The 21,815-nt window shown below is 38.7% G+C and overlaps 1 protein-coding gene across 4 annotated transcripts in view; it reads right to left on the bottom strand.

Annotated features, from left to right (window-relative positions):
• Positions 1 to 21,815, bottom strand: part of GLI3 (GLI family zinc finger 3) — a 197,900-nt gene that overhangs the window by 162,976 nt on the left and 13,109 nt on the right. For all 4 annotated transcript variants that reach the window (XM_015854996.2, XM_015855000.2, XM_015854997.2 and 1 more), the window contains exon 2: positions 20,258 to 20,420. In XM_015854996.2, the coding sequence (XP_015710482.1) occupies positions 20,258 to 20,381 (124 nt within the window). In that variant the 5' untranslated portion in view covers positions 20,382 to 20,420. The remainder of the gene's footprint in view (positions 1 to 20,257; positions 20,421 to 21,815) is intronic.

Below are 21,815 nucleotides of genomic sequence, written 5' to 3'. Positions count from 1 at the left end.
GGTAATTGTCACTATCTGCTTTTCACCATCTGTCAGCATTCCTGGTCAACTGGAGAGGTCCCAGAGGACTGGAGGCTTGCCAGTGTGACTCTCAAGGGTCATAAGGAGGATCTGGGGATCTACAGGCCTGTCAGCCTGACCTTGGTGCCAGGGAAGATAATGGAGCACATCTTGAGAGAGATCACACGCCACATGTGGGACAGTCAGACAATCAGACCCAGCCAGCATGGGTTCATGAAAGACAGGTCCTGACCTCCTTCTGTAATCGAGTAACTCACCTGATAGATGAGGGAAAGACTGTTGATGTAGTCTACCTAGACTTCAGAAAAACCTTTTGGTTTTAATTTGCCTGTGTAAAACAGTGATACCATGAGATTGGCAGAATATGGCAGCACTGCCCAAAACAAAATACTTCAAAAGAGACTGTACAATGATTCAAACTGTCTTTTGATTTTGAACATTCTGCTTGGTTTGCATTTGCCCAGTACCATCGAGCTGCAGCAAACAGTATGGGGCAGTTGGGAAAAGATTATGTTCTTGATTTTAAAAAAAAAAAACCTAACAGATAAGACCTGGGAGGGCATCAAAGTGTTTATGACAGCCCACTCGATTCTCTTCTTTGTTTGTATATTAAAAAGGAGGGAAAAATAAAAACATGATGACTATTTCCAGTGCAAAGAATGAGCATCAGGTTGTATGCAATGATCCAGTTCTGTTTGTGCTGAAGAAAACTCTCAGTAATTTCTGTGGAAGAAGAGTTCAGACAATGCAAAGCATAAACTCGTGACAAAGCCCATGCTAAATGCCTGACAGTGCAAGAATTCTCACACTCTCAGTTAAAATCCATGCTCTGACTCTACTGGAAGTGGACCCTATGCCCTAAATCCAACATCACCATTCCATGATGGAACAATTCCTGATCTCTTTCATTACTCCATACTTCTAAAGAAGCTGATATGCTAGAGGAGCAGCTAAAGTCAAGCCTTACAGTCAAGGGGGATTGCCCATGGACTGTGAAGAGTAATGCCCAGTGAAAATCTCATTTTAACTACAATCATTATATTATGATCATGGCTTTCATCACATATATAAAATTAAAGTAATCAAGAAAATAATCAAGAATAATCATGAAAATAACAACAACAAATAAACAAATAAAGGCCCAGATTTCTAACATCATCACAAACATACGCAAAGAAACTTACCTAGCACTAACAGCTAACATCATTGTTTTGTACTTCGAAACACAGGACAAATGGGGAAAAAAGGGAATAATCCTGGAAATAATCTAGGTTTATTCACCAAAGTACAAGATACTACACTTCCCTATTAGCAGCATGCCAGAAATGTAATCAGGTTAGGTTATTAGTAATGGAAACACAGACCAGTTGTCTAAATATTAGCTAAAATAATTCCTTACAATTCTGATAGGGAAAAAGAAAAAGAGGGGATGAGGGAGGGGATAGAGCAGGCACGTGTATGAGGAATGCTGACTCAATATACAAGAGCACTAAATATTTTATCTACTAACCATGTTGCTACAAAAAAGTCCTGATTAACATTTCATTGCCAAAGATGCACCACCATACTAAAGGCCTTAAAAATCTACATTTAAACAGAATACCAAAAACAAAAAAAAACCAAAAACAAACAAACAAAAAAAAGTGTTATACAAAAGCATCCTCTAGGCATTCCCTTTTAAAGGCAACAGGTTAAAGGTTTGATTTATATAGACTTTAAAGAGGTTATACATTGCCTTTGTCACATCAGAGTATAACTGTGTAGTTTCACCTCAGCCTCACATTTATGAACTGGATGAAGACAATACCATTTCTGAAGTGCAAAATCAGATTTTATATATGCATATATATATATATATTTTTTGGTCTGTTAAAATTTTTCTTTGATACATATAAATGCTCATATCCAGACTTTGAGGTGTTGTTTTTTTTCTCAAATCTATTTCCCTGAAAAACTAACATATGCTACAAGTTTTAATTTTATTTTACCATGAACACCACATGAAAGCACTTGCTGAAATACTTATTAGATTCATCTGTCATCCTTTTGTCACATCATCTACGAAGTCAAAAGAATACATTCACATTTATGTAAAAGAGCATGGTTGGTGTGCCACAACTGAAGTATGTACTGGTTGATCTTTGCTCAACCCTTATGCTGTAAATGAAAAAGCCTTGGCTTTACTACATTTCACCACGTTACAAGTTTGCATAATCCATGTTGTTTGAATTATCAACACTCTGTTGTGCATAACCTGTAGACTAAATTCTCACTCCATGCAAAATCTAGGTTGAATCCAAGTGCTAAGGAGAAAATCCAACACATTCTAATCAGTCGTTTATAAGTTACAAATTGTACTGAGCTGTATAGCAGCCAGCATCCACACCAAAGTGTAGAAATTGAATGTCTATCTGCTCATCGTTCACAAGAACACCTGTCCTATAAAGACAGGCTGAAAGAGCTGGATCTGTTCAGACTGGATAAGAGAAGGTTCTGGGAAAACCTCACCGCACCATTCCAGTACTGAAAAAAGTCCAAAGAGAAAGCTGGAGAGAGAATTTTTCCAAGGGCCAGTGGTGGCAGGACAAGGGATAATAGCTATAAACCTACACAGGGTAGATATAGACTATATGTAAGGAAGCAATTCTTTACTGAGAGAGTGGTGAGACACAGGCACAGGTTGCCCAAAGAAACTGCAGATTCCCCAACCCTTGGAGTATTCAAGGTTGGGCTGCATGAGGGCCTGGGCAACCTGACCTTTCTTTTGGAGAATAAATTTTTCCTAACGTACAATCTGAATCTCCCCTCATGCAACCCTCTGGTCCAACGACTAGTTAGATGGGAGAAGAGGCTGATTCCCACCTCACCACAACCTCTATTCGGGTAGTTGTAGAGGGCAATATGGAGATTTTATCTTCATAAACACTACACAGTTGGGTTTCTGGAAGAAGGGAATTGGTAATCTGATACAAAAGAGCATTTTTGAGTGTTCTTCAACATTCAGCCAAAACTATGTTGCAACCTTTTATCTTGTACATCCTAACCACAAGCAGATTTTTGTTATACTTCAATCTAAACCCTCTGCCTTTCAGCTGTGAAGGAGCCCTACACAGTCTTAAGTGCAGTCTACATGTAAAGGTAACTAGTCTCCAACTTAATTCTCTCTCCAGTTGTCCTCCTCCACCAAGAATTCAGTGATGATGTTAAAAGAGAAGCATTTAACAAGTTGTTTGTGAAACATTAGAGAGGCTCTGCTTAAAACATTGTAAATAAATGATCAAAAAAGTTACACAAAGCTACTGGGGAAAAAAAAAAAAACACCTTTTTTTTTTGTTTCCAGATACTTACTACAAGCTCATCACACTTCCAAAACCCCAGTAGCCTGCCCTGTAGGATGCTTGGTGATATAGCAAATAACTATTCCATTGAAGCAGTAGTAGCAGCTCTCAGACACAACTCTGACATTTACTCCCTGAGAAGTAAATATTGACTTAGCAGTAACTCCCAGGGTATAATTAAAAACTATACAAACTAATATTTCTGCTAGTGCAGACTCATGCATCCAGAATGTCACCTGCCACTTCATTCTAATGCACTCAACACCACAAATCACAAGAAGAAATCTCTTTTTGCATCTATCATGAAGTAAAAAAAAAAAAAAAAAATCTCCTCAAAGTTTTATCTAATTATAAATCTATCCTTAAATGGATATTTTACATGAAACATTCCAGTTCTGCCAACTTGCATAAATACAAATGATTCCGGGGATACCAGGAGCATCCAAAGAGAACATCACACTATGTGGATTTGAGATTTTTAGGTCAGGTCATTATCTTCGTGCAAGAACAGTTTCAAGTTAATTTTACAGTAAAAGGCTGGATTAGTGACAGCTCTGAATGTGCTACACAATAAAACATTCTCCACCCAGCTTAGTGGGTTCAGGCAAAGAACAAAAGGGACTTTTCAGGGAAGAATGGACCCTAGCATTTAGAGAAATAGAGAGGAATTACAAACCATGGTGATTGCTGTATAGTCCTACTAGCTGATCTGTGTAACCTTCATTCAGTGATAACCAACATTATCCAGCCTATTTCCCAGCCTCCTCATCGCCCTACCCACAGCAGCTCTGATCCACTGTAGCCTCACTTACTTTGCCAGGATAGCATTTCTTCACAAAACAATCTTCATCTTAAATGTCACTATGGATCACAGAAAATCAAACAGATTTTACACTGAAACACAGTGTAAGATGTATTGCCCTTGTCCCTCCAAATCTCACAGGAGCCCTCAGAACATTCCAGCTCTCAACAAGTACTATTAAAACACAAACAATTCAGCTTCAGTACCTAGGAGTTTATTGCCAAGTTGACAACAATCATTAACAAAGAATTAGGCCAGCAGATAATAAAGTTAGATTGCTGCCTAATGGTACAGACTTATGAGAACATGACTTCATCATTCTCCCTGAAGTAAACCAAGTAGAAGGATGTAGTGCTAAACTGGATCATTGTAGGCACAACCAGCCCGTGCTCTTCTGAAGGTTCCAATGAGGAATTAGTATGTGCATTCCTGAGAAATGGCCAGTCTCCACAAACAGCTGTCTCCTAGAGCCAAGTACCATAACAAGGACATGAGGGAATATGACTAGAGATTCACACACTCTCATCTTTCCTAGTGGTGAATTTACTGATAGCAGAAGTGTGAAACTCTCTCAGATTTTTTGGTCTGACATGAACAGCTATCCAAGAGAAGTAAGGACCAGATCTCAAATCTCATCTTAAATGTAAAACAGCTAAGAGATACACATACATCTGCAGAAATAAAACACCAGCATACAAACAGCCTGTGGTGCCTCATTTCTTGAAACTCTATAAAAAAGCAGTCTAATTATGGAAGTCTTTTGCACATCCTTAATTATACTGGCTCCACAATAGGCTTTAATTATCATCTAGGCAATTCTTAAAACATACCAATTGCAAAATGATTTATAACTCAACCATAACTACTTAGTGTGAATAATGTACATTACGTGTGATTTTCAGATGATAACAAAGCTGAGAGGAGTAGTATACATATTTGGTCCTTAATAAGTGTCTTCCATTACCCCAGAAAAGACAATGATCATAAACACTGCCGCTCATCTACTTCTGGCATCCCAGACCAAAGGAGAACATAGGGATACTTACCCTGATACAACTTCATACAGAATTGTATTCTCCAGAGTATACAGGCAAGCTTACATAAGCAGCAGTAAAACAGGGCAACTGTCCAATGTATTCTGTCCTCTGCCATTTTCAAGGTGTTTTAAATGCTGAGTGCTGAATAAGGTATTTTGATACACAGCCCATGCATTTTAAGGAAGAATGGGAAAGAACAGACATCTATTCATGTTTGGCAATTTTCAGTTCCTGAGCATAACACCCATAGAGCCTTGAAATGTAAAACATCTTTCTTCTTTCCACTATCTCCACGGTCCCCTTTTCATTGTAAGTCCCTAGCACACATCTGCGGTGCTGAAACAAAAACAAGCATTCATGAATAGAAGCCTCCTAACAATATTAAAAAAAAACTGTAAACTCCAAGTGCAACCCCTCATAAACCCTGATTTCATTTCCACCTCCTTCCAGCTCTTCCTTTCAATTCCATTCTTGGAAATAAAAAGGTATTACTGGGACTGTACAGAAGTAAGTCACACACATCACTACTCTCATATCAGGAAGTTTGGACCAGTTGCTCCTGACTAGGAGAAAGGAACAGATGAAGGAGCAACATTACCATGCTGCCTGAAGCACCTGCATGCTTTTATTTCTATGCTTCATTTTTTGAGGCTGGAAACTACCTCCACCTGATCTGCTGATCTAGGGAAAGAAAGCCATATAACCCAAAGGAACAGAAACCTGTGAAACAGACTCTCAGTGAGATCATTTCATATATTTTTTTTATGGCTTGTGTTTATATTAGTTACCATTCACCAAGCTTCAAAGACTCTTTGCATTCTAAAGCAGAATCAACTGTTGCTAACATCTAAATATTCCTCATTTCAATTATAGTTTGACAGCCTAAGGACACACTGTTACCCTCTGCAACTCTGCCAGCAAGACCAAGGAAGAGCTGTTCCCCTGCTCTCTATATTGCTAAGACAAAGTTTAAGCCCAGTAACATAAAGGATACAACTTTCCCCACTCAAAATTTCTCATTAGCAAGGTATGTTGCATGTCAACATGAGATTATTCCCAGGTCTCTCACAACCAGACTGCCTTGGATTTGGTTTCCACAGCAGTCCAGATACCTATAAAATCCAGAAGCACCATATAATGCAGTACTACATATGGCCTGACCACGTACAAGAACAGAACTTGCAAGGGCTGCCAACCAAGCACACACTCAAGGCAAACCCATCTCACTCACAGTATGCTCGGCCAAAGGCAAACACAAAAGAAGCAGCCCTGAAAGCAGACACTAAAATAAAAACCTACCACTGCATTCTCTGCATGCCTAACATTAATCCCTACAGGAAAATTTTTCACTATAGTTAGTCTTTTTTTGGTATTTACCTACTATGAAAATTCATGTTAGGTTGCTCTGTATCAGTCTCTCTGCACTCACACACAAGCTCTTGCACCTATGCAGATAAAGTACTGGTCCCATGAAAAACAATGATTTCTGTCTAGTAAAGCTAATATACTCATTTTGGAAAGGTTCTCAGTCTAACCACAACAACTGAAAAATCTATACAGAATCTGTTTAAATGCAAGCTTCATAGGGGAGCATGGAGCTCTTTCTTTCTTGCATTCCTTTCCATCTTTTCTTCTTTTACTCCTACCCTTTCTCTCTATCTCTTGTGAAACTCCTGCTGGAATTTTCGATATTTTTGTCAAATATATTGTCTGCTTAAACACATAATATGGATTTTTTTAAAGAGTGGGCTTCCTTTTATCATCTGTTTTGAGCCTTGAAGATAAACGTAGCAATAGACCACAGTGCCTTAAAATGCTCAGATTATTTGAGATGTTTTTGGTATCCTTCATATTGAGCTTATTTTTTAGATGAAGAATAAAGAAATTTTTGTGATTCCAGAAAAAAAATATATGAAGCATTTAAAGCAAATTTCCATCAGATGGCTGGAGTAAAAGGTCTTTGGAAATTTAAATAGCAAAACCAACCCACCTTCTTGCATCCTCTGAACAATCAAAGATGTGTTCAAAGCTGAGAACAAACCTTTTAAATTGTTCCCATTCTTACATCCGTAACATTAACCTCCATCATGTCAGCAAACAAAACAGCACCTTAGAACAGACCTTTTAATTTCAAGGGCAGAGACTATCTGAAGAAGATGCTCATCCACATCAAATCGAAAGTATGAAAGAAAACCTACCGCAAATAATTTCCTTTAACAAACACTTCGAAAACATGGCACTAACTTTGCTTTGGACAAACGTTGAGAATGAATTTGAGAGAAATCCCTTGAGGGATTCCAGTTCCTTAGAAGAATCACATATGCAGATTTTTTGGCAGAGATACTGTGATTCTGTACCTGTCATTGGGTTTGAAAGATGTCCATACCCATTCTACCTCTTCAGCTGAAAGTCTCGGAAGTTAAGAAATAATTCATCACAATCACATTCAGAAAAGATTTAAGATAATCTTTAGCTAACAGCTTAGGGTGGCATTTCTGTTTTCAGTTTTACTTTCCAGTGAGAGGTGTGAGCCATTATGAAGCTACCAAAAGTGTGCTGGAAAAACATATGAGTTTTAAATATTCATTCTAAAAGTGATTTAAATACCAGTTTTAAAAATAAATAAATAAAACCACCTGCCACTACTTTGTACCATCATTGCTATTCCTACAGAAATAATGGTGGCTGTGCCCCTGACTTCATGATAGGAGCGAAGTTTATATCCTACCAAATCTCTGAAACACAGAGTAGTTCAAATTATGAGCCATTCTTAACTATTACAACTGAGTGGTAATTAGCTCACAAAAATAACTTATTTTTTCGGATTCTACAGAATAACCTTAAAACACCTTCAGTAGAACAAATCTTTTCAGGACTGGGTCATATAACAGAGCCTGGAGGTTATAATCCACTGATGAAAGAGCACCAGGAAATCAGAACATCCACTAAAGGGAGACAAATTAAAGACAGTGGTTTGAGGAAAGAAACTGGAAAGCTACCGACAAGGATAAAGATTTAAAACTTGAACCACTTAAAGTTGCTAAAAACCCTTCTATTTTTTCAGAGAGTTTTGGATTGCTGCCTTAAATGAAAAAAAAAACCTCAGTCTTAACACTTACAAACAACTATTTTTAGTCTATGCACCTTACCATAACTTTTACAGAATTAGGGCTCTTCCATCGTTACCTCACTTGGAATTCAGAAATACACGTTCCCTTGTTTTGAACTATAACTTCAAAACTGGTAGTCTGCTAATTTTTAGATGGCAGTTTTCTTACTATTTGAGAATGTAAAACTACTTTGGACATTTACATTGTGCTGCTCTGTGTTCATAGAGCCCACCAAATTAAGACTCAACCGGAATTGCAGTACTTCCACATTACAGATCATTGTCTCGGAGAGGAGACTTGGGCTATAACTCACAGGGTCCAGCCATCATGCTCCTCCCCTCAAAGAGTAATACAAACTTATAAAATAAAGTAAGAAGACATTTTACATGGAGCATTTTGCCTGAATTAAATTTGGAGTGGGCTGTGCTTGCCACATTCGACTCCCAGGTTAACACTCTTTGGATGAAACTGTAAATTCAATATGCATGTTTTATCAAATCATATTTCTTCCAGAGAAGGCTGAGGACTGCTTGTTTATTTTTTAATCTGATTCACCATGTTTACATGTAGTAGGAAAGTTGGTATATCCTCTGTTCCATCTTCTCGGTTCTATTTGAATGACTTTGATTTTGTTTTTCTAACACTGCTAAGAAAACCATAATGCAAAAATAAATCTATAATCTGTGAAAAAGCACTCTGAAATCCATCAACCAAGTTGTATCCATAATTGCTTTCCTGGCTTATCAAAAAAAGGCTCATTTGCATTATCTGTTATCTTTAGATACTCATCCTGGTCTATAAACAGAGTTATCAATCCCGTTCAGAGGCCAGTCCACAAATTGAAATTTTCTATAGAGGGAATTAGCTATAAACAAGCCCGAGGCAATTTTCTTTGACAGCCAATGGCAAACCATAGGAAGTAACTTTAATAGTGATTTATAGTTCTTCTCTGGTTTCCATCCAACTTTTCCTTCTTGTGCTTCTGTTCCATCCAAAAAGGAATTTTTCAGATGTTCTAATTTCCCATTCAAGATGCAATCAATCCCAACCCTAGGTGTGTCTAATCCAATTTTTACGGTATGTTCATGGGCCAGCACCAGAGAAAAAGAACTCTCTTTTTATTTTCTTTCAATTGCCTCTGCTGCAGTCACAAGACTTGTCATCTCCTGGTGTGAAATGCACAACAGTAGAAGAGAAAGAAGAGGAGATTTTAGAGAGGAATGAACCAACCTCTCTAAGAAGAAAGTGGAAAAGAAAAACATGAAAGTAATATTTTTCAAGTATCCTAAATATTGAAAGCTTCCATATGCTAGGAAAATTAATTATCTCAAGATTTTTAAAGCCAGTGCAGAGGTTTTAAATCCCTAATTTAAATCACAATACACTGTTAAAAGCAGGATATTCTGGAACAGACCTCAGCTTCACACTGCCCATTTTCTTCATCTGTGCCACAAGGAACTCAGATTCCAGCCCTTCCCACTCCATCCTATATCACCCTCAAACGTCACCCTTACAGAGAAAAACCATTTCACAACCACTGACTGTCAAAGGACCCATCTTCCTTTAGGAACTAAAGATTATTTTTTTCTTTCTAACAGCTTAACATGTATTCTGGATAGCTCTGTACTTCCAAAATGCTATTTAGCTTTTCAATCTCAATTAAAAAATATTTATCAATTAGATACTATCTATTTCTCTATTAGAAAACAGTAACTGATGCACACAGTGGATCCTAATGTGCATCACAGGCACAGCAAAAACATAACAGAGAACGGCTCCATTTGATGTAAACAAAGGTAAAACAACCCACTAAAGGCAGTATATACATACTCAAATCAGTAAGAGAACTCGCAGAAGGGCAGAAAAGAATTACATCCAGGAGTTCAACAATTAATAAATACTCTCTTGTTTCAATAGAGACCAGTATTGTTTCCTTTTGCAATGAAGAAAAATACATTTATAACTCAGACAGACTGTGAAAGCTGTCAGCCCTGCTATTCCTTTTCTTTATATATGCAAACACGTATATATATAAGAATGTGGATTCTTTTTCCCCCTGATTGAAAGGTCCCCTAATGAGCAAACACTAATGGATCTGAAGTGATAAGGAAAAGGCGAACAAGCAAAATGCTCCAGAACTTCTGTTTCTAATCAATCACCAGAGATCAGTGACATCATTAAAGCCTTTGATCAGAGCTACTCTTTCAAGCTTAAAGAGGGGGCTGGAGTGACCCACACCAGCAGAGAGGCTGAAGAAACACCTAGGATACAATTCACAGTGAAATACAAGAAGTCACCGGCACCCCTCTTCAGAAAAATTACCTCTTCCCACCTTCCTCGAGAAACAAAGCATGCATTCCAGAGCAACCAAGTACAAACAACAGATTTACCCCTATCTCTAGTAATTAGAAAAGAAGCAGGGAAAAAAAAAAAAAAAAAAAATTCTCTGGATTTTATTTACAAGACTGCACGCTCAAAGCACATTGTACATTCGCTTGCATTTAAAAATCTTCCAAAGTCTATCGGTACAAATAAAAAGAAAGAAACTTGTTTTTCCACGATGCCTGAGTGGCCATGACACCTACAGACTGACATCCACATCTGAAGAAGAAATAATTTTCCGGAGAAGCACCCTCACAGCAAGCATCCATCCGCAGCCTGAGCAGCCTTTGTCCACACCAGGGATTCAGGATTCACTAATCCCACTTCAGCCAAAATTGAGCTCCATTGTTTCCCAGTTCATCTGAGTTTCCATGGCACTTACTAGGACTTAAGTGTTATTTACTCAGTGTGGTTTGTTAAAAACAAAAACCAATAACTGAGTCTTAACGCGAGTGCCAGTCTTTCTTGCCTCCTTTGTACTTTAAATAAGCTCCAGACGCAGGCAGCATTTTATGGTCACAGAGACTACTTCCATCTAAAGATCCTGCACGAAAGAGGAGTTGTAAACAGACCTTAAAATCATGCCTTCGTTGTTTTGGTTTGCCTTTCCCCCCTTCTATAGTTCGAAAGAACCTAACTAAGCTTCCTGAGCACCAGCAAAATGTAGCTTATTATCTCCTTCATCAGGTGATCAATGATTTCATTAATAAGACAGATAACAAAACTGTCATATCATCGACACCGTTATGAAAGATGATCCTGGCTTCTTGCTCCATCTTCCAAGGCCTGGGATTCTCTGTGGCAGCTCTGAGTCCATTCAATATTTTCCACAGACAGAGAAAAGTGAAAATCCATTTTGAAACCAATTTCAATTAGGATCCAGAAGCTGTTATCACAGGTGTCACAGAATGGGCCCGTAAGTGGAAATGTCGCCTATCCATTCTGAAATGAAACCTTATCAGGGTCTACAAAGATGGCTGAGGACAGCCTATCTATAAATTACTTTTCGTCCTGTGTTAACTCAACCCTAGTTCTGTCATATAGAATTCTTCCCAGCCCCTCGTAATAATCTAATGACTAACTAGAGGCTGCACCAAAACAGCTTTTATTCAGCTGGGGCTTCCCCTGCAGAATGGGGCTAAAATGCAAATAACCAGCGGCTGCCCGCCACAATCTCAGCTAAAGCTCTCCTGGTTTATTATGGGGAAGCAACAGACTTGCATTCTGCAGTCTGTCTCCACCCATTGCATTCCTGGTGATTTTTCAATTGCAAACTCCAAGGCCCAGTTATTTCATTAATTCAGCACCCAAGTAGTGAGGCTTTTCTCTCACATCTTTCAGGCTCCTTTTAGCAAATTATCCCATGACGGAGGATTTATTCAGTCAAAGACCTCGGACTTTGAGAGGCAACAAAAGAATCAAGAGACTTTCTGGTCCACCTGCCTGGCGAATGATGAGGCAGGGTAAAGCCTCCCCTAGAGAAACCAATCAAACCATTGTGTGGCACAGTCAGACCTTTTCAACTGTCAAGCCAGGAGAGCAGGAAAAGAGATGAAAGAACTCAGGATGAAGCTACCATTTACAGAACCATGTGGGAATGGTCTCCGAAGATTTAATAATTGGGATGGGATTCAACTTTCTGAAAACTAAAAGCAAGAACTAGGAAAAAAAAAAAAAAAAATGAAGAAGAAGGAGGAAAAGAAAAGAGAGAAGAAAAAGAAGAGAAAGAAGGAACAAAAAGTGACTGAGAGGAAGGAAAAAAAAAATAACAGTCAGGACCAGAAGCAACTTTTTCGCCAAACCCTCTGTTGCTGCATATGAGACTGCTGGAAAAGAACAGAAAAGCAAGCACACAACAGGGTGAGAAAGGGAGAGCACAGTTTATAATATCAGTGATTTATCTTCTTGTATCAGTAAAAACTCCCATTAGTGCAAAGCCGCTATAATTCACATAAAACAAAAAACAAAACCAACCACCTTGGTTTGGTATATCCAAACCTCTTTAACATCTTTTTCGAGTTTTGCATATGTGGGACCTAAGTTTTTGCATTTACACATGGCTGGAAGCAGAGCGGTTTTCACATGCACGCAAAGTCACACCAAATGAATGGAAAGCAGAATATTTTAAGTGGTAACCATGTGCAAAGAATGCACATAGACAGCTCCTGTGTAGCAAGGCTCCAGCTGATGGCAGGCAGAAGAGACTAGGAACTGCTTTTGGAAAATCTGTACCCTAAAGCCTTGAAAGTCAAATTTTAAAATCATCTGAACAAAACCTAGTATTTCCTGTGTACTTCTCTTCTTCAAAGTGCCTCTGCGCACTTGAAATATGCATACATCAGTAGGCCCAGATCACATTTACACAACATTTTTCTGTGCTGCCAGCCTTAAGAACAAAAACAGAATCTGCAAATTAAATTGTGACCACTTGCAGTATACATCAAAGGCAAAGACATTTAATGGGAAATAAGATAATAACAAAGCAATAAAATCCATCATAGACCCCTTAGTTGGGATGGCATCTCCCTCCCCCATTTCCCACAACCCAAAATAATGAGATATGACTTGGAAAGAACACTGAGAATGTAGTTTTAATACAGATAGTCACATACCATACCCTAAGCACACTTCTCCCACTTACTGGTACACACATGCAGTAGCTATTCCTATGTATGCAGATGCCGAGGTTTTATATCTTAAAAAAAAGGGGAAAAAAAAGAAAAAAAAAGAAAGAAAATGAACCAAGTAAATAGAAACACAGAAACATAGAGACCACAAACATAATAAAATACAACACTGATGCCAGACTATTTCCTTTTAACTGGAGACAGATAAGAAACAGAAAGAATCTAGAAGCAAGAAGATGAATGCCATTTTGAAACCTGTTAAGTAATTTAATTACTTCAACTACCTTAATTTACACAGATCAAACTGCACAGCCAAACACAGTGCCTGCCAAAGGGGTTGCCTGGCTTTAAGTCAATTTGAAGGATATTTTTTTAAAAATCTCCTTGTTTACTTTACATTGCTCTTTCATTCACAAATTCCCAAGTCTGGCGTCTTCTCAGAGCCCCCAGAAAAGAGTCCTTTTCTGGAACAATAACACTACCACTGCAGCTTCTGCTTCCAGCAGCCTGTTTCCTACTGAAAAAAAAAAAAAAAAAAAAAAAAACCACAACTCTGGGTTGCTCTCCCCAGTGCTGGGGAATGTAATGCCTGAATTTGTTGAGGTCTGGAGGGTAATGCTGGGCTCCTGCAAAACATGAGCTCCAGAGAGATGCCATACATTGTAGATTCATTTTGAACTTTTTTACCATTCTCTCTTTTTTATCTCTTTCAGAACCCAGATACGTCTCTAATATGGTTGGTTAGGTGTATGTCTGGGCATTCATTGGTGGCTTTTTTTTTCGCCCCTCAGGAAAAAAAACGAAAAACAAAATAAACCACCTATCCTAGTACATAATTCCCTGAATTTCACCTTCACCTCATTCAGGTGGCAAGACTGTTCTAACTAATGCTTTCTGCTGATTCCACCTCATGTTATCTAGCAGGATGTTAAGTCATTACTTACTGATTAAAGTGATTGCAAGGATAAGCCACTCAATCATCTCCTTCTGGAACTTGCAAAGGGATACAGCAGGACTGACATTTAATATCCCTTATACCATTAACCACTAAAGGGAGGAGAAAGAAGGGGAAAAATGGAGGGAAATCTCTGCAGAATTAATGAAGCAATACCATATTGCACTTGCAGATCATTTGCTTTAGAGTAGGGTATGGGTAGGGCTGGCTCACTGAGGAATAACAACAGAAAACAGCATCAAGCAGAACGAGTTATTGTAGTTGACAACAAATCCTAATTTGATGACTGAAATTTTATTAGTAAGCATAAAGGACCATGGGTGCATTACTCTGAATGAATACGTATTTAATCAGTTGCTCACATCAGATTACCATATACTAAGACAGGCGGTCCACACTTAATTACAACCTCCACAACTTCAGCTTCCAGTACTTATAAAGTCACAGGAGAGCTTACTCTCCCCAGGACAGGAGATAGATGGGCTTGGTTCTTTTTGCCATAATTCCCTTTGGACCTGGCCACAATTATTGGAACAGAACAGAAAAGCACACAAAATCTTTCTAGTTTAATTTGGCTTTGTCCCGATTTTCCAGTACTACTGCATATGTGCACTTTACTCTTGCTTTTCATGCTACTCCACATCACTATTACAGATGAGCACTGCCTGGAATATTTGCCTTGCTGCCTATACACTGAAGCTTGTCACTTCCCTTCCAAAATCCGATATGAAAGTACTGAAGGCTGTTGTTTCCTCCCTCACCTGACAATGAGACACAGGAGCAGGGCCCCTCCATACCTTCTGATTCCAGCAGAGGAAGCAGGATCTCTGTGGGATCAGGTCTCATATAATCACTCTGGGGCTCAGTTTGCAGGCCACTAAAGTAGTGCAGGCAATGTTTCTTGATACTCAACAATCTCTTTTGAACCCTGACCTCTTAACGGGACCCTGAGCGCACCAGTCCAACAAGGGGGCCAAGAATGAGCATTATGATTAACACCTACTTAAAGGTAAGCTTGAAAGCAAGCAGCAGGATGGGCAACCAACTGAAAGTTTAAACAGGAAATATGATTCCTATGGAGTTGCAGGCTGCCACATACTTTCCTCATTCAATCCTTAAAGAACTATTAGGAAAAAAGGAACAGGAAAAAAAGAGACTTAGATTTAGCCAACTCTTCTTCTAAAAGAATCAGTGGACGAATGAACTTCCTCTCATTTATTCAACTATCAAGATTCATCTTAAGTTACATCATCATTAAGATAATAATTTCTGCTTTCTATTGCTTTAAAGCATGTTCCCAATAACTATCTGATTCTGATAAAGGTAGTAAAGTCCACAACCTACATATGGTTATAATTAGCTTTTTTTCTAAGGCGGAGTAACAGGTTAATAAGAAATATCAGATTACACTGGAACGAGCTCATGGGTCAAAAACCAGACAAAACACATCAAACTGAAAATAAGTACTTGCCTGTCAGACACTAAACAAGCCTCTACACAATAACTGCATTGTTTCAAGGCAACATTAAAAAAAATGAGTATAGAGCCAAAAAGTGCAAAAGAGGAAAACTTCTTAGTCACTGACAAAACTCACAAGCTAAACAGTAAGTAAATCCTGGCTAAACACAGTATTATAATCTCCTAATGCTCTCCAAGCAATGCTACATAGTGCAGGTTTGCGCTACAAAAGCATTAATTCATCATACGTGGTAATTCCCTCTACTTTTCAGAAAACAAAATGAATAATTATATCTATAGTGCTGATTCAATTTAAAAAAAAAAAAAAAAAAAAAAAAAAAACTGCATATAGCTAAGGGCTGTGTTGGATCTGCGTGGGGTTTTTTGGTCAACAGCAAAAAATGTACACATGTACAAAGTATATTATGGAAATGGCAGCGCACAGTCCCTGCCTAGCTTTAAGCAGTCTAACATCCATACAAGGGCCAGAGGTGCTACTCCTGCACCCAAAATGAGGCATTTGCCTGAGGACTTGCTGAGTGGAGCTGAATACTTGACCGCAATGCTGTCACCTAAGCATGCTGTTGATGGCAGCAACAGCTTCCAGGGAAAGCCGTGATGGCAGAGAAGCAGCTACAATGCTCCACCAGCCAGCTCACAAGCAGCCAAGACTAAACATGCCCCTGCCAATGTGCACTGCTGACATCCAGCACACTTCAGCAAGGCAACTCACCATGCAGATCCCTGCAGTGCTGAATGTGTTCAACTAAGACTATTTTTTTAATATCAGGGTTCTTTATGTTAAAGAAGGCACCATAGTATCTAACACAGGCGCAGCCTGCAACAGTAGCTGGAGGCTCCCCAGAGGGAGCACAAAACTAATTTTAATGAACATATTCATAGATACTTCTCCTCAGAAAGCCATTTCATGCACAACTACATTGAAGCATTTCTGTGCATCCAACAGCTTTCAGGATGATTATCTAAACCAAACACAGACATTACAGGGAACAGGGTCCCTGATATTGGTATCACAAGAATGCCCTTTAATGATAAAACATGGGCAGGCCAGACAGTACTGCACAACGACAGCATGGTGGCCTCATTATTCCAGTGTAATACCAGTGACATTGCGGTGACAAAGAATTTATTCGCTGTTGTTGCTTCACCAAAGCAGATCAACACACAAGAGTAAACATATTTTACATCCCAGAAAAACTTCTTTTCATGCAGCCGTTTGTGAAAGACCATCTCCATTGGCAGCTTTCTGCATTGGAAGCAGTAAAAGGAACAATTTGCAAGGAAATGTTTCTTTGCAAGCCATGTGCAGTTTGGTTAAGACATACAAAATGAAACACATAGGAGAAAACATCATCATAGCCTGCAAAGATGAATTCAAAACAAAGTAAGAGAGGTTCCAAATCACAGAGTCCCACCAGGCACCAAAGTGCAAAAATTTTTGTTATTACAAGTTCTGATCAGTATTTGTTAGCTTTTTTGATCACACGTGTTCTAAAATAAGTTTAAATTTGCTCCAGCACTAAGACCTTCCCTACGTGTTTGGGCCTGCAACACCTTTTAATGGCATAGTTATAAATCTCTGAAATTAAGCGTTGATAATGGAAATGCTGGCAGCATTATCTAACACAGCGCAAGCATCTTAGTGATATAGCAAGAGTGTGGTTAGGTGAGTAAAGCAGAAATCTCTTTTGTATTAAGTAATGACAGTAACTCAGAAGTGTCTAACATAAACTATGGCCCATGTTTGGTCATTGTTTGAGCCTACGGGGCATCCAGGGCCTTGCAAGGATCATCCATAGGCCTAGGCCTCATACCTTTGTTGCAGAGTTGGAGTTAACAATAACTGTTCCTTCCCTCCATCTTCCCCAACTTATTTCCCTTGCACATAGGTTTACAGCACGCTCTTCAACAACCAGTTTGCACATGGTAAGACTTTGAAGGTTTTCATGCCCAGTATTCATTTTAAAATAGTTTCTACTAAAAGGTTCATTACCCGCTTTTGGACACTGTTGAAATAATGGTATTTTCTTTGCAATTGATGGTACATCTTTTCGTGATTATAAGCTTTTCATGAAACACGTAACCAACAACTTACCTATGATTCAAATTCTGAGTACTCCGGGAAACAGCAGAGCTGTCTCTCCAACAGCTATTTCTCCCTGTAAACTTTGCTAATTAATGCACTGTCCAAAAGGAGAAGCACGAATATTAGACAAGTTTATCTGGAGGTATTTTTATGACAGGCAGATGTTGCCTGGCAAGCACAGCAGTCTTCTGACAAAGACAGCAGAGATCATTCAGTCTTTTTGGTACTTTTAAAGGTATCTTACCTTGTTAAACAGATCATTCAAATGCAAATCACAACCATTTAATAAATCCACAGCCCTCTGCAAAAAAGAGGCACTGAATCAGGAAAACCTGCGTGTTCTTTAGGAGTGGTGTCTGGTATCAACTGATGCATTCCTGTAGTAATACTCGTTCCAACATTAAGAATAAAAGATGTAAACATGATGCAAGCTCAAGTTTTCATGCAAATTGGTCACTTATAACCAGGATTCATCATTATGAGAAACACATCTGCAAGAAGTGAACATAAATACTACAACAGTACAACTCAGCCCTAAATTCCTAAAGTGTCGGTAGAAATTTTTGCTTTGGTATGTGCTCCAAGGAGCTTTACACCAATAGAAAATGTTTCATGTCCAGGAAGGAATAGAACTTTCTATTCTTTCTATTATGCCCAACTCTGCATCTGTAGGAAACTGTTTACTTGGTTATGTGTGGAAGTAGATTATAAACCCAAACCTTGGAGATTCTGGTGATTTGCCCAAAATCAGCAGGTAATTAAGAACTAATGCTCTCATTAAGCTGATAGATAGAATGAACTGAGAAAATTATCTGACCAAAGAATTTCAGTAAACCACTGTCAGAAGAATTAGGTAAAAACATCTTGAAGACTTAACTATGAGCTCTCCAATCTAAGTTTGATGATACTGTTAAACCCAGCCCAAACAGTCAAGACGTGTGCCAGTATTGAGTTTGAGTACAGACCCCTGACATCAAAGAACACGCATATGTGTTTAAGTGTGCATCTGTTTGAGAAATTGGGCCAACGTGGAAAATCCTATTATTAAAAAAAAAACAAACAACAATGGGGAGCTCTTCAGTTAATGTGAACCTCTGTAATTCTATTGACAGCAATGGATCTACAATGACTTACACCAGCTGAGGATCTAATTTCATATGCCTTAGAAAACTGATGCAACTTTTTCCTTAACTGTTCAACAGTTTCTATTTTCTCATGGGGATCAACCCAAACTATAAGGTCAGCAGGTGCTGAGTTTGCTTTGAATCTGAAGTCCAGTCACACATAATGACGCTGGGACTTATGCCATCTATTTTTTACTGACCCACAGAGATTTCCCTCTAGAATGGATGTAGGATTCATGGGCTTTGTATTTTATCCCACTCACACAGATGTTTCTCTGAGAGCACAAACCTTTCTTCAAGTTATCAAAGTGAAAAACTAACCTGGACCACAAGACCAGATATTCGGGTGACAATGACAGAAGGAGAATGGGTAGACAGAAAACGTTTTGCCAGGGATCCACTAAGACTCTCCAAAATAATCAGAAAACCATTTTCCAGTTTTAGCAATTATCAGATTGATTTGGGAAAAGAAAAAAAATAATAATAATACCACAATAGTTAATCTGCAGCTACACAAAACCTACAGGGCCAAAATCTCATGACACTTTTTCAGGCAGTGCTTTTCCCAGCCTGCAAAGGGTTTTTCACTAGTATGGCTCAATACACTCAGTCCTCTTAAAATGAAAAATGAAAGGGCTGGAGTTCAGCTCACACATTCTCTGGAGCAGTAGAAAATGCATAAAATTTTGAAGTGAGGTAATCTCCGTGGAGAATTAAGAAAACTATTCTGTTTTTGCAAATCAACAAGCTGTACGTTCAAAATTTTGAAACAAACTCGCGGAAGTATACACTCATGGCATAATGTTTTATTGCTGGCCATTAAAGAACTTCGTGAAGGTGGGGGCTATACTTTGTGAAGAGCAAGTTTACTTGCAGAAGAAAAAAATCCTTTGCCATAAATTTTGCAGGACTACTTCTGTCTTTTTTGTAATAACTAATAACCTCATTAGTGAAAGAGATTTCAATGGCAAAATGCAAAGCACTCACAAGCCCTGCCAGATTAACCAAGACAATTTCTAAAGCACCAAAAACAGGAACATCCTATAAAAAATAACTCAGAACATTTAAATCTCATAGTAGAACATTTCAAAGAGAAAGATGTCACCTGATGCCAAAACAGGCCTTACCATGTCCTATCACTTTTCCACCACCATGACCAACCTGTGTTTGTTTTCTTTATCCTTTGCTTAGAACAAACACTGATCCAGGTGCAAATGCTCACTCAATTCACAAGGAATGCATTGAACATAAAATTACCGTAGGTTTGGCTGCTAGTAAATTCCTGCTGTTACTCACCATTGGAAGTTGTGCTGGAGGCAACAGCTTTCTCACTGACATCTGTTCGACTGGAGCATTTCACAATGGAATTCTCCACCTTTTTCTTCTCTGTCGTGGTAGAGCTATGGGACTGCGCCTCCATGGTGACTTCTCATTACTTCAGCTCTCCTTGAACTAATACCTGAATGAAACAAAAAAGTCATACACTTTAAATACCATTGGAAAGCTTAGCTCAATACATCTTTCAACTGAAGAAAAGCCCGCAGCACAGCTCTGTTAGCAGGGCAGAGGACATTTCCAGATGCCCACCAAATCAGGTTTGCATGCACGAACTCCTGAGAAATTTAAGGAAAAGCTAACACTAGAAACATGTACATTCTTCTTTAAAAAGAATCAGCAACACAAACCACTGTCCTGCTTGATGGGCTGGCCCTTTTTTTCAAGTTCTAGGGTTTTAACAGACATGGAGGCAGGGGGGAGGCAAAGACATAATATTTCTCTCATGTCCACAGCACTTTGGAACCATGCGAAGAAATCAAGCTGACATGCATGTTGACTATAGTAGCCAAATATTTAAATTTCTACTTGTACACTATCTGAAAACACTGCAGTTATCCTGTCTATCTCTACATTTGTCCTACTTGTGTAAACATCTCTCAATTTATTTGTTCAGAAATCTAACTCAAACAAAAGTGCATTGGAGCAACACCTTGAAAACCACAGGGAAAGGCAAATATTATCGCTAGTGGCAGTTAATGAGATATTGCTTTCTTTTGTATGCAAACTCTGGAAATGGAAAGCTCTGTAGATGTGTCTGTCTGCCTTTCTAGACTCTTCTCAGCGTCACCTCCAGCAATATCTTCATTTTATACTCCTTGGACCACTTCACCTTTTCAAGCACTGGTCAGCAGCTTCACTTAATGCACACCCAAGCAAGCTATACATAAATAACTGGTAGCAAGCACACACCATTCCTAGAGCTAATGTCCTCATGCTCTGGTATTCTGAACCTGATCCTATCCAACAACAAAAATTAGTAATAAATACATACTAAATAAGTCCGAAACGGAAGTAAGTTGCGCTCCTCTAGAACAAGATTTGAAAGAACTCAACTAACAAAGGCTTCAAAACAAGCCACTAACTAAACTGTAATGAAGTGTAATTACATTAGCAACCTGTTTCCTCAATTCTGACAGTCAGGGGAAAAAAAAAAAAAAAAAAGTTACAAAGCCAATTCACCACAAACACAGCTGTCTATTAAACCTTCCCCTTTTCCACCTCTCTAGTAGGAGCTCTTTTTAATAGCACAATAAAACAATCCAAAGCCTCATTGTTATACAGTATGGATCAAAGAGGAGCCCAATCACTAAATGAATCATTATTTAGCTAGGCACAGCCAGGGAACCGGACTAGATAGCAGAGCCCCACTGACACTTAAGGTCTAGCCTTCAGCAAGGCATTTTTCCTTCTTTGAGTTTCTCTTTGGCTAAAAACAGGAGTAAGAAAGCTTTGCCTGTCATGACAGAACACATTCATTATTATTTCTACCTGCTAAAATGCTAAAATAGCAACCCAA

This window comes from Coturnix japonica, chromosome 2 (assembly GCF_001577835.2).
Source record: "Coturnix japonica isolate 7356 chromosome 2, Coturnix japonica 2.1, whole genome shotgun sequence".
NCBI lineage: Eukaryota > Metazoa > Chordata > Aves > Galliformes > Phasianidae > Coturnix > Coturnix japonica.
Note: the sequence above shows the minus strand (reverse complement) of the source record. Positions and strands in the feature narration are given on the sequence as shown.